General features: G+C 35.1%; 1 protein-coding gene across 11 annotated transcripts in view; it reads right to left on the reverse strand.

Moving 5' to 3' along the window:
- sema6bb (sema domain, transmembrane domain (TM), and cytoplasmic domain, (semaphorin) 6Bb) overlaps positions 1-14999 on the reverse strand; it is a 286338-nt gene that overhangs the window by 116401 nt on the left and 154938 nt on the right. For all 11 annotated transcript variants that reach the window (XM_073910233.1, XM_073910241.1, XM_073910243.1 and 8 more), the window contains 2 exons: positions 3853-3976; positions 293-407 (listed from right to left, as the gene is read on the reverse strand). In XM_073910233.1, the coding sequence (XP_073766334.1) occupies positions 293-407; positions 3853-3976 (239 nt within the window). The remainder of the gene's footprint in view (positions 1-292; positions 408-3852; positions 3977-14999) is intronic.

Consider the following 14999-nt stretch of genomic DNA (forward strand, 5'->3'; position numbering starts at 1 on the left):
AACACCAAAAATGTATATACTGTAGGGCTACGTTTTCAGAATAAGCCTATGTTGCGTAAACTTGTTGATAATGGCTGAATGATCCTTTTAGGTGAATTATCCCTTTGAACAGCTTTAAAAGTGATTTAATTGCCATCTACAAGCAGCAGCGATTCAGACTCTTGATCCCTGAAGAGATTGTTTTTGAATGTCACACAATTTACTTAAACACACATCTCCGTGCGGGTAATTACAGACGAGGAAGAAATTACAGGCTGCGCACATGCTAATCAGCATTGTTTCACCATCCTACCTGGCTCCGATGTAAAGGGTACGGTTGACCTGCAGGATCCTCTGTATGTGTAAGGGTTCATGTCTGAGGGTTGAGTGATGGGGTCGTCCAAGAAACACAGGATACTTTCTTACCACTAAGGAACAAAGAGAGGAGACAGTGAGTGATAAAGGGAAAGGGTTGACAGAGGGTTGTATCATCTCTTCATTGCACTTCTGGGTGTGGGTGAGGTGATCCGTTAAGGCGAGAGGCGCTACATCACTCGCAAGTCACACTTGAGATAAAAATGTCGACAGCTGCCTGTGGATGCTCTTCAGTGCTTTTCACAGATAAAGTCTGTCCTGTTGCATCTGTCGCCCTATCCTATAGTTGAGTAGTGTAGTTAGCAGTAGTGTCAAATTTACTGATAGATTATATTGAAACATGTTAACTGACATTATGAAAAATGTTTATTCTTTTTTTATTTCTTATTTAATTATTCTAAATAATGTTTATCTTAATTTATATATGTTTTAAGATATTTTAATGGAATTGTCCTTGGAAGGAAGGAAGCAAACTTATAAAAGGTCATTTAAAATGTATATTAGAATTTTAATATAATTATAAATAATAAAGTTTATAGCAAGTTCAATTAAGTTATTAATATAACATTAATTATAACACTTCAGTATTTTTGTTTGTACAAAACAAATAAGCCTTAAGAAATAATGTTGTTTTTTTATTCTTGTGTGTTTAAAGGGTCACGGAACACCAAAACACATTTTTGGAGCTGTTGACAGCCATATATGTGTCCCATCCTTCTAAAAACACTATTAGGACACATATATTTCACTAAAAAGTGAAAATTGAATGTTTTTGTGATTTCGAGCAAATTCGTTCTTGCGATTTGAAACGAATTTTTGAAGCTGCGTCATGGCGATTAGATCCTTTTGTGTATTCCAGCATGTAGACTGGCTGTCTGTACATGGTAGTATATTGTTACGTCTTTGAGCGTGCAGCATTAATTCATGAGTAAGACTTGTTTCAAACCAATCAGCGCGCTCTAATGTGTATGCGGTGCAACTTCATTAATATGCATGATTGCTTAGAGGACTGTTTGTACCTGATACAGTGTTCAGACGGCAGAGAGACGCCACGTTGTGTTGCCAAAACAAGTAAAAGAAAAATAAGAACTATTTAGAGACACTGGTCGTCAATGTTGCATTTTTTAAATATGCTGCAACGTAGGTTTTGTTTTTATTTCCCGCTATGACAGCGCAGCTTGACTCATGTGTGGATTACAGTGCACGACACGCAACAGAAATACGTTTGTACGGAACATTGTTTACCCGAGATCTGCTCGTCTCCTTTAAAAAATTATGCGGCTCCAGTTGCTGTTGATTGTCCTGTCGCAAGTGTGTGAGATCAGTGCCCTTTTTTTTTGCTTTTTTGTCATTCAGATGGCAAAGTTTATTCGTATTGTCAGCAGCAGTTTTTTGTTTTTAAAGACAGACCTTAGTCAAAATTATTTCTAAGTTACTAAGTTTACAGTACGGTAATACCACTACAATATTATGGGCTGAAAGATCCGCTGTAAATGCTGCTCTCCAAGTGTAAACATTTAACACCGCAATCAAACTATTACTGTCGTGTTGGATTTTTGCTGCATTTTGTGACAGGATAGTCTTTACACACATAGCTTTCTGTCGCTACTTACTGAGGTCATTTAAGTTACAGAGAAATGCTGAGTTTTTTTTCTCTTATACATATCAAACATTCCACAGTCACTGTCTTTCTCCCCTGCGTCTAAGTCAGGGGTGTCAAACTCAATTCCTGGAGGGCCGAAGCCCTGCACAGTTTAGTTCGAACCCTGCTCCAACACACTTACCTGTAGGTTTCAAACAAGCCTGAAGGACTCAATTAGTTTGATCAGGTGTGTTTAATTAGGGTTGAAACTAAACTGTGCAGAGCTGCGGCCATTTTGGAACTGAGTTTGACACCTGTGGTCTATGTGTTTGTTTTGCCTCAGTGAAAATCAGCGCGTGCCCAAATAGAAAGTCACATTTTTTTCACCAAAAAGAAAATAAATGGATGAATGAATACAGTATATCAGTACAGATGTGTAGTGAATATGCAGTAATCACGTAATAAACTTAGACAAGTTCCGAAACTGTCACTAAAATCTTTGTGATTGCGAACAAGAAAAGATGAAACAATCAAAATAAATTGTTAAATTTAAAACAAAGGAGAAGCAGATCGGTTTGGCTGTCCAAGGGAAATACCTCACACTCGTGGTGCTAAATCATTTGTCATAAGTACGCAGAGGAGTGATCTGTTCTTGAGCTGCTGGTGGGAGAGACTGCTATACGAGGACTGGGCCGCTTTTGATGACTCTAAGGTGGGGGAGGGGCCAATGTCATTACCCGCAGCTTGTTGAGAAGAGTAGGAATGGCACAGTATGGACACAAGAGTCTATAAAAATCTCCAGTAACACCAAAGAAGTCACTAGATTTGTTGCTGCTTTTTTGAAAATGTGTGGCTAGATTGGTCTATGTCACTAAATATAGCAAAAAGTCACTAAATATAGCAACAAATTCGCTAAGTTGGCAACACTGCTGTTTAAATTCAACTAAATATTGAACAAATATTAAATTATAAAACTGTCTGATATTTATTTGTCTGATTTTTGTTGTGCAAGTATTTGTATTTTATTTTGGAAGGAAAAAAACATGAAGGCAAAACCAGGAATAATAGTAAAATGTTAAATAACATTTAAATATATATATATATGTGTGTGTGTGTAAAAAGTATATATGAAGAGATCAGATACAAAAACCTCTAAATGCCGTCTGAAATATTCTTCTAAAGTGAGAATTTTTCTTAACCTCCTGAAAGAATGTATTCGTCACTATAAATGTAAAATTACTGAGCCAACACACAAGAGTCGGAGAAAAATGCTGTTTTTAGAAGAAAATATCAAATGGCTTTTAAAGGTAGTATTTGCATCTAAACTCTTCATAATAATAATAATAATAATAATAATAATAATAATAATAATAATTAAACAAGTTTAAACTGATCAGATAAACGAAAAAACAAAAGTTAAATTTTTGCAAATAAATTGTTTACAGCTGCCTATCTTTTTAAGAGTTTAGTACATGTGTACGACAACACTGAAATCCCCTGTTTTAATTCAATGATGTCGCATTTACTTTAAATGTAAAATTTCACGGGTGAAATCTAGAACCGTCCTTAAATAATGCTTAAACTACAGTAATAAATAAAGTATAAACTCTTGCACACTTCACACCTCTGTTTGTTACCCTCATCTATAAGTTCTCCTCATTCAATTTGTGATAAGACTCTCCCCGAGGCACCTCGTTTCTTAATCCTCCCCACCCTGAGCCTTATAAACCCCCTCACTTTTCTCATCTTTCAGCTTAGATAGACCTGCATGACTTAAACCAGGATGCCTGGGATCAATATTAGCGATCAATCACATGCTCGCTCTGCATAAGAAAGTGAAAGCAGAGAGCCTGACAGAGCAGACGGCGTGCAACCCTGATCCTGACTGACTGCATGCCAAACTGAGCCATCAATACCGTCAGTGCGGACGAAGTTCAGAGGTCCCGGTTCTTCAGGGAAAACCGCACACACCAGCCGCAGAAGCCAGAAGAGCCTGATGAAAGGTTTGGCCACGGTCATCATAGTAGCAGAGCCCCGGCACTAGAAAAACATGCAGAAAAGAGCCAGGTGAGGATCTTGCAACATGCACATTTCTGTTCACATTCGCTTAGACTCTAAAGGATTCTGAAGCATCTCTATCATCAGCCCAGAGATTAAGATCAGCAATTAAATCATCGACCAATAGAATTCATGTCAGTCTGTAATAAAGGTCTGTTTGATGTGTCACAGAAGTGTCATCCAAGACACGGCACCCAGGAATGAACTGGCCGGTCAGCTAACAAAAGGGCTTCACACAGAGCCAGAAAAGAGGAGGGGGCCAAAGCATGTGTGAGGGGAGGCTCTGTTTAAAAACCTAGCTTACTATATTAGTAGGGCTGTGCAATATAATAATATATGTGGTATGTGGCAAAATAAAAGTCTTTCTTTTTATATTGTGCTCTATCTTTTACTTTGTAGTGTCACAAAATATATTGTTTATGTTAATACTTTTTCATGCTTAATAAAAGCGCAATATTACAGGCCAAGGGGATGCGGACAGAAACATGAATAAAAGCATTGTGAGAGAGTTACAATCTTAAAAGTACAGTATTTAAATTTTTCATTTTATTTAGCAATATTTGTTGATTTTTGTGTTTGTCGACCTGTAACTTTTCACTTTTTTAAAAATATACATTTAATTTGAATTATTATCCCCCCTTTGATTTTTTTTTTTCCAAATGATTCCAAATTTCCAAATTTTCACAGTATGTCTAATAATGTTTTTTTTAATAAAGTCTTATTTGTTTTATTTCTGCTAGAATAAAAGCAGTTATACATTTTTGAAAAAACATTTTAATGTCAAAATTATTAGCCCCTTTAACCTATATATTTTTGTCGATAGTCTAAAGAACAAACCATCACTACACAATAACTTGCCTAATTACCCTAACCTGCCTGGTTAACCTAATTAACCTAGTTAAGCATTTAAATGTCACTTCGGCTGTATAGAAGTGTCTTGAAAATAGACAAATACTATTTTACTGTCATCATGGCCTTTCATTGTTTGCAAGAGCACCGTATTGCCTGTGCCCACTGACCTAGAAATATACTGTATGTGTAACATTGTTAACCTATGTATAAAATTGGAGGAACTTATGTAACGATGGTTTAGTTTTTTTTCTTTCTTTTGTCCTTTATTGTTTTGTTTTGTTTGCCTTTTCTGTCTTTAAAGTTGTTGTTGCTGTTTGTATTGCTCTGTGTTGCTTTAAGGTCAAAGTAAAAATATAATTTGCCCTGATTGCCTTAATAAAGTGAGAAATTTAATCACATATGAATAAGTACATTTCTGAATATACTTCAAAATGTTGTAAGAAATAGGGTGCCACTTTATATTAAGTGTCCTTAACTACTATGTACTTACATCAAAAAAATAAATACAATGTACTTACTACTTACTGTGTTTATAATGTATTTGAGAACACTTGTGGTGCATTTGAGTTTTGATAGGGGTTGGGTTATGGACAGGTTTGGTGGTTTGGGTAGGTTTAAGGGTGGGTTAAGGTGTAAGGGATGGTCAAACGTGTATTTACAAATGTAATTTCAAAAGTTAATTACAGATGTAATTACATACATGTATTTAATCAAGCATAAGTACACAGTAAATACATGTATTTACACAACAAGTACATTGTAACAAACTATTAGTTCCTATGTAAGTACGTATTAGTTAAGGCCACTTAATATAAAGTGGAACCAGAAATAGTCCTACAGTATACACATGGTCAGTTTATATAGAAGTTATTATTTGACTGAATTTACAAAAATGGTACTAAATGATGATGTATACCTTTATGAGAATACAAGATAAGAGATTGTTGTCATATAGCCCAGCCCTATTAGTTTTAGTCATTTGCACAAAAAAGTATGAAATAAAAGAGAAAAGCACAAGCCTTATTGTGCGCAAAGAGGCAGAAACCCAAAGTTTTTTTTAAAGCCTTTACCTAAAGGACAAAGAAAGCAAAACAAAACAACTGCAATTTAAAAAAGTGCTATGTTACGATTACAAATACAGCATATAAATACACAAACTAATTACAATGTCTCACACACAAAAAATAAACAGATAACCATACGAAGATCATGAAAAGCATGAAAAAATACACTTTTATAAAATACTGCCATAAAAAGGTTCTGAATCAATATAGACATAGAAAGGAATGATTTAAATGGTTCTACATAGGATATAAAGTTTGCTGTAAAAGCCTTTATAAAATAATTTGTAAATGAGTTTTGAGCCAAGAGTGACATTAAACAGCTGACAAGATTATCACAGGATTACAAATTTGATCAGAAGAAAGCAAAGTATTTAAAAATTGCATAAAAAGATACAAAACTAGTAGATTGGCTGTGTAGCAGATTTAATAAGGGATGCACTTACAATACCGTGATGCTTTGCAAATGACATGATCAAATTTTAAACAATATTGGCTTTAAATACATATGAAAGAGAGTTCTGTCCGAGTCTATTCACTCACAAATTCTGCCGCTTCAAAAAGCTCATAAAGAGATCGATAAATAAATCCATATGAACTGATTGGTTTAAGTCTTCTGAGGAGCCATGATCTCTTTATAAGATTTAATTTAGGCTTTCGTTCACATATAAACCATTATACAAAAAAAACACATGAGCTTCACGAGCAATCACATATGAAATATGTGGAGCACATGTGAAACACACAAGTGATTGTGCCAACATAGGCTCACTGGAAATTTGTGCCTCAGCCTATATTGCTGTAACTGTAATAAAATGTACTTTAACATACGTTTGACTGGTTTGTAGGTCAAATTAATGCTTTGGGGCAGTATGACACCAACAACTTTTGTTCTTTTTCTCACTAATGATATTTGCAGGGACATATTATTGACAAATAAAGGGTCATTTTCATGTAATTCTTTGCACAACACCAAATAAATGCCAAAAAAAAAAACAACATAACTGTTTGGTTTGTAATGGATTATGTTCGCATCTCCATATGGACAAATTTTCCAGCATGGTCAGTTTGCTCAGTAGCTCACTTTGTACTGTGATGTACTTGAGATGCATAGCGCTCTGGTTTGAGTCTTGTGATTCATGCTTCCGCAAAAAGGTTAAAAGCAATATAAAATCAAAGTTGTGTGGCTGTGATGCACTTTTCTCTTATATTTGAAAACACTATTGGTTTTGTTTAGGTCAGTGATTCATTTGATGACCTGGATGACAAGCCACACCTTCTTGCGGACGTGAACAATAATATGTATCTAAATGTACAACAAAACATACCCTAAACAGCGTATTTCAGATTAGCAAAATATTAGACATCGCCCTCTAGTGCAGGGATCCCCAAACTTTTCATCCCGCGATCCCTAAAATAGCAATGCATGAGCATATTGACAACACAAAAAAGTGGAACATTCTAACAACCATATTATTTGTAAAGTCATTTATTACTTTGCTTAATTTAATATTAACCTTAACTAAAGAGACTGGTGGACACAATGTTTTCAGCACAAGTTTATTCTTGGTTTAATTTTGAAAATCAAGAATCAGAGATCATCCTCAATGATCAGTTGTGGCTTGTATTTATTATTAATGTATTTGATTGACATAAAGGTTTCAGAAACTTTAACCTGGTCCTATTGACATTATTCTAAAATGCGGAAGTGCGCCTGTTTTCGCGATTGTCTTAGAACTTCCGATTCAGTTGCCTATGGGAGAAATGAATAATAAACGGCAGAAAACGGTCAAACTACTTGCTCTACAAACAAATGTTTGCATGACTATACAGACCAAGTAGAATAATATAATAAGAAAATATCAAAATGCAACATCAAGCAGCGTAACGAGCAGTTTTTAACATCAAAAAATGAATGGAAGTGAATGAGACCGGAAGTCTCAAGTCAAAAGATTCAAATGGCAGCGCCTGCTCAACGGCGGAGAATAAGGTGAATAAGATCAATTTGCAGCAGCTGATGCTATTGCTGTGCCGTTAATCTAATGTAAACATACCAATCCAATAAAAAAAAGAAAGGCTGATGGCTTTTCATTGCGTGTTGTTGCTTTTTCTATTAAAAACTAATATTTTATTTTCTGTGGGTTATGGTTAAAATATGGTGATTCTAATAGTTCAATAAAATTTATTTGACTTTTGGAAATCACCAAGTGACCCCCTGTCATTGTCCCGCGATCCCCACTTTGGAAACCACTGCTCTAGTGGATTAGTCACCTGAAACATACAAAGAAATGTACCCAGAGCAACAAATTTCAAATTTAGCAGAAATGTAGGTTGAGGGATGTATTTCCAACAAGCCTGTGGTTTTTCTGTAAGGGAACATGATCAGGGAACAATTTTATCCGCATTTAAATGGGTACAGAAGTGCTTATAAAGATTGCCTGATGTTCTTAAGCATCTAGCAGTTATTGCTGAGCTCATTTTTGCTGATCAATATCAGAATAAAAAAAGTTAAAACTGGTTCATCATATTAAAAGTCTGTCAGTTCTTGCAACTCCAGTATAGCAATTCATAATCATATTAAATAATGGAAATTAGCTGCAATTGATTCCTGGTCAAAAGGTGTATTTATGCTTTTACTCACTCGATTTCTTCACAAGCATGACTGCCACTCTGCAAGCTCAGAGAATTTATATCTCATATCTACTCACAGAAATGATCTCCCATGTTGTTTTGAATATTTGCATTACATTAGATACATGGAATTGCAATGTGCTGTTCTGTATTGACTCTTCAAACTGTAGCTTTGTTTCCAAAGTCCAAAACAAAAACTCAAACGAGGTGAGAAAATGTTCTTTCACTTCTCCACCTTTTACACGTTACCTAGCAACAATGATAAACTGCTATCACTCTGATGATGCAAACATTCTGTGGTTCAGAACCAAAAACCACCAACAGAACTCTTGATTTTCTAGAACTCTTTGTTCTGAGCAATAAATCAACAGAGTTTAAAAGTTAGATAAACCTGCTTGATTTATATGGATTTATTTGTTGATCTCTCTATGAACTTTTTGATCTCCTTTGAAGTTTCAGGTATCTGTGCGAACAGACTTTCGATGGAGAGAGAGAGAAATCTCTCGCTGAAATTGCATTAAGATATCTTTATTTGTATTCTGAAGATGAACTGAAGTGCTGTGGATTTGGAACGACATAAGGTTGAGTAAAAGAAATGATTTTTAACTGTCAAAAACTATTTATTCCCTTCTCAGTACTGAATGATAAACAGCCTTATGAGCAATATTTCTTGACAGCAGTCCTCAACTTGAAAGTATCTTTACCTGCCATAATGCATTCGGTGGACTGCCAATGCTATACGTTTATATTTATCCATTTGACAGATTCTTTTATCCAAAGTGACTTACACTGTACAGGTAGCATGCATTTTATAAAATCTGTTTATGCTTTGCCAGGGATTCAAACTCATGACCTTCAGATTGCTAGTTACGCTAGTTCTGCATTGACTGACAACATACTGTAAGGGTCTGAACTGCATCACAGATTTCCATACCTGTCAACTTAGAAATATAAAAACTCAAAATATGAAAATTTAAAATAAAATAAAAGGTTTAGCTTATTATAAATCAATGGCCTATACAGAAATGAAATCAAGTCATAAAATCTTATTTACTATTTATTTACTGTATCTAGTGCTGATTAAAGTTACTATACTTATTGTCATGATAACCATCGATCTAATCCTCATGGATCACTAAAAAACCTTCACTTTTTATGTTGACTACAATTCTGCCACCATAAAGAACTACACATCCGGTCAAGCACCACACACACACACACACACACACACCTGTTCTTGTTTTCTGTTGATTACACACATACGACTGGGAGCTGCTCACGAACTGATTAGATTTACTGTTTATACAGCACACAAACACACACACTTTGCTGAGTCTTGTTTATCTGTTTTGTGAACATTCAACGTGTTTCCTTTGTAGCCTACCTGTGTTTTGACCTTTTGCCTTGTTCTCATTTTGATTCCTTGCTGACTGTAACGATCATTCGCCTGTTTATTCGTTTTGTTTGATAACAAAGGTGTTACTTTAAAAATCCGCAGATCGAATAGCATTTGATTACTTAACTGTTTATACTCATTTAACACAAAATTATTTGTGTTTAATATAAAACACGCCAATACGGACATGTTTACATATCATTAAGTGTATTTTTCCATTTAAAAACCTGTCCAAATCCAAAAGTGTCCACTTTAAATTGTGTACAGAAGTTGATCTGGGAACAGTGTGTTTATCACTAGGGAGTGTGTCTGTCAGTCAGCACCATGACTGGACTAATTCAGAGGCTGCATATGGTCGACTGTCGACACTCAGCTTTAATGGAAATTAAGTGAATACAGCCATTTTAATATTAATTTCAATGTGTTTTTAAGCCAAAATAAAGTGTAAGAAAATAAAAATAAAATAAATCAAATACAGGGGAAATACGGGAAAATGCTTAAACGGGATGATAGCAGGATAGGAAGGTAAAATATGTGAGAATCTCTGCAAAAACGAAAGGGTTGACAGGTATGCAGAATTCATTAGCCAAGAACTGCCCAAAACACCACCTGACTGATATGTGAAGAAACCAGTAAGTTTTATTTGTTCAGCACTATATTTAGGAGCATGAAAAGCAAAGTCAGTGTCCTTTCAAAAACCGACTAGACTTTTACAGAACCTACAGTATGCCATAAACATTACATACTTTTGAAAAAACAAAGTTGATACTGATAAGCGCTAACTGCCTCGGTTGTAAACACTATGGTTTTCTCTTTCTATGAGAGGGTTTGGCATCCTGATGGTTTTGTTTTCAGACAAACCATCCTGTCTAATTTAACCAATCAGATGATGGCTTTGAAGCTCCAGAAGTGTTTTCTTCAATTCTGTGTGCCTTATGCGTCAGAAGTTCAGCCAATGGTCTGTAACCAAGATGAATGAAGCTGAGACTACAGGAATCTAACATTCTCAAAAACTGTCTACTGAAGACACCTTTTTTCTATTTCAGAGCTTATATGTGTGACTGCATTTATATTTGTACTTGAGAAAGTTACTGAAAGTAGAGATTGACTTTAAATTGAATCCCTGAAAATAGGCAGGTATTGTATTTTTTTTTTCAGGACTTCTGGCATCTATGAAAAAGACAGCAGAAAAGAGAGAAGACGTGATGGAAACACAAATGTCACTCAAATTAAAGAGCAATGCAATCTATGTGGAAAATTACCTCTGCACTTCAGAGAGGCGCAGGGAAGCTCTAGAGAACTGTCACAACAGCATAGTCTGTAATAGTCTGACTTTATGGTACTGTCTGAAAAGGGGATTTCAATAGACAGATGATACATGTATGACTGCGTGTATCGCTTTCTGGTTCAAGAGACATTCAATACCAATTTAATAGCTCAGAAAACACATGTAAAATAATACACTTCAATTGTATTCCATGACAAATGGCATCAGATCCACGTGTGGTTTCATACCTGCATAACTTCTGAGAAACACAAGTTATTTTAAAGTTTCCACTTTCCATACACAGTTTTGTCCATACAAGCAACGTGAACAGGAAGCAAAACAACACTGGAACCTACTAACTTTTATTCTTTGAATTGAATAATGATTGTACAAATGATGTACAGTACACAAATTGTTTCAGCATTGATGATCATTCGCAATAGTCACATTGCAGGATTTGCAGTGTTGAGTCTGTATTATTATTTAACATTTGCATGTGTTTTGGGACCTGTGACTGTATAAAGGTTTTAAAAGCATTCAGACATAAGAAATTGTACCATTAGTAATTAATATAAATTGAATCACAATTGCATTGTGAAACTTCAAGTATATATATATATATATATATATATATATATATATATATATTTTTTTTTTTTTTTAATTTATTTATTTATGGAATATTTGTATTATTAATTTCCCCCACTCAGAGCAAATGCATGACTGCCGTCCGTGTATGGCAGACTTACTAGCCAATTAGGTAAACACACTTTTATTCTGCCTGATCAGGATTGCTCAAACAAACAATGCAGAACACCCACAATAAAACAAACAAACAAACAGAAAAGTACTTGTGAACAAGTACAACACCAGTGCCAATAAAAAGCACCATAGCTGACTATATGAGAAGTGTCTTAATAAAAAGTCAACTGAAAGTCCTGCCAGTGACACTAGTAGCAAGCAACAGCAAAGTGCAATTTTAGAGTTGTTTGCAGATGTCATAGCATATAAAAAACATGACAAAGACACCCGGAGATAACTAACGCCATAACTTACAAATGTTTGCTCCTTTAACTAACACTCACTGCATTTTAGCAGTAAGAAGCTACGATACAGAATATTGTGCTGAAGCTTGACTACTAAATTAAATTGCAAATCCAATTGAAATCGCAATATCTATAAAAATAATTAGAGCATAATCAAACTTTTATTTGTATTATTAAATTACTGTACCCGAATGTTGTTCGACTCTGTAAACAATAAAACACTGTTTATTTCAATTGAAACTATTTTTTATTGCATGTATCTATTTTTTCAACTTGTTTATTAGATTTTATGCTGATGCACTCCCATTACAGAATCATCCCAATCATTCTAAAATAAATAAATTATTTTTGAATACACTGTAAAAAATATTTTTGGTGCTTGTAAATAAAGATAGCAACATCCAAGTACATTTTACAAATAAATCATATTTTGTCTATTTATTTAAAAATGTCACGTTTAATTCAATAAGCTTCAATAAATTTATTTTTTATTTAATGTGCTTAGAATACAATTTCAAATTCAAATGGATGTACCCAAGTAATATTTACTTGGTGTTTCTTAATATGTTGAACAAAAAAAAATTTTGAAAAATTTTTTTGAAAAAAAGACGTACACGAGTAAAATGTATTTTACAATGTCAATCTATGAGCCTGCTCTCTAACTCAAACTTAAGAGCAACCGAAGAGTTTCTCACACAGACCGATGTGACATGTACAAGGTATATAACGTTATTTGTTTATCGATCAATTTGGTTTAGTTTGCAGAAAGTTATAGAGCTCCTGTCTGCAATTTTGATGGTTAAAGAGAACACAAAGTGTTTCGAGGCTGTCCAATTTCTCAGAAAACTCAAATTTATAATGCAGACAGCACAGGAGGGTAACATTAACGTTCGGTTAATTATGTCCTTATTGCAATTTACCGCAATGCTTGGACACTCGTATTCATAATTAAATGTACAAATAATTAAGGTTAGCCTTTTACTTGGTAAAGCTTTGAAGATTTACTAGCTTTTTTGAGTTATTTTTTTTCCAGGCTTTTTTCAAGTAAACCCTACTCCTCACCTTTTTGATATTCAAGTCATCTGGTAAAATTGTATTCATATCGCAATATATACAGCAACGTAAGATTTTTCCAATATCATGCAGAGCTATAATGCAAACTTTTTATTTGGTGTGAAATTTCTCTTAAGGATTTCCAGCGGGTTTCAAATGAGTCAGAGTACAGATAACGGTAACACTTTATTTTGATGGTCTCTATTGCACATTGTGTTCACTAAAACAAAACATGCCAACGGCTTCATGCAATCTCTGCTTAATATCTGCTAATACTGCTCTTTTAACAGATATTTAACTGACTTTGCAAGTACATGTCAACTTAAACTAAATCTAACCCCAACCTAACAGTCGACAAGAATTAGTTGGCATTTAGATGCAATGTAACTTAAATGCAATAAAATGTGATATCTACAGTAGATGACAATATAACAGTAAGCCATTCTCAAATAAGGCTCAATAATAGAAATTCAGAATTATTATACAAAGGCACAGCATGCTTGTCATACCTTCTGAACAGTTTTATTTTGTATAAAAGAATGACTGGAAAACCTGAGAAATGACATGCCTAGTTGTCATGTGTTTCTGATATATTTTCCACAGCGGTCAGTGGTTTCAATAGCATGAAACTCAATATAAGCATGAATGGTGCTCAGCTACCTCTCAGCTCGAGTGTTAACAAGCTGAGAACATTTGCTTTGAAACTTTAGTGGAAATGCAGTTTGTTACAGTCACAGTGCAAACATAAACAAATCAGCTTCGCTTGAGCTTTCCAGCGCCGAAGCGTTAAGACGACATGTACATGTATTAAAATCCGACAGCCTCAATTTCTTTATTCAAAAAAAAAGCCCTTCTCATTTTCCTGTGGCTAAGCGCCAATTGAGTTGCACAATGCGAAACAGCCAGCTCTCATTTGTCAAAGCGTGGCCTTGCTGTCCAAAACGCACACATGTACATGTACACACACAACTACATCCATTGTGGGTCTGTTCTATAGTGAAACGACTTGTGACGCGTTATCAGGGCTAACTATCTTTCCAGGACATTTCTAGAATTCCTCCTATTGAAGTCTGAACAAGGCCGCCCCACACGCTAATGGTTCAGCACCCAATGCAGCAAATTATGCCCAACAATAGGCTTACACGAAGGAGAAGAAAAGGAAAGAAGATTAAAAGAGGGCCAAATGGGGAACGAAGGCAGACGGAACAGGATAGCTCAAAACTAGAAGATGCTGCCATAAGTTGGTATCAGTGATTCTATTGTCTTGCTACAATTAATCATTTACGAGTATGCACCAGGCCTCGCGCATTTAATTAGCATAATTAGAAACTCGGAGCTATAGGGTTTCAAGGCACAGCAAGCTAAACAGATGCAGGGGGGGTGAGGTAAATGCAAGCTTTGATATTACATACACCATCCCACTTTTAATTATGGCAAATGCTGTGTGGCAGCGTCATGATTGGTTAATTTACATCATACTTACACTCAGCGCCACCCAAATAAAAAAAGGCTCATATTAAAAGTTACAATATTTTCATACAAAATAAATTTTATTAAGGCCACGGGCGGCATGGTGGCTCAGTGGTTAGCACTGTCACCTCACAGAAAGAAGGCCGCTGGTTTGAGTATCGGCTGGGCCATTTGGCATTTCTGTGTGGAGTTTGCATGTACTCCGTATGTTTGCACCCTCCAGTTGTCC

This window comes from Danio rerio, chromosome 8 (genome assembly GCF_049306965.1).
Source record: "Danio rerio strain Tuebingen ecotype United States chromosome 8, GRCz12tu, whole genome shotgun sequence".
Classification (NCBI taxonomy): Eukaryota; Metazoa; Chordata; class Actinopteri; order Cypriniformes; family Danionidae; genus Danio; species Danio rerio.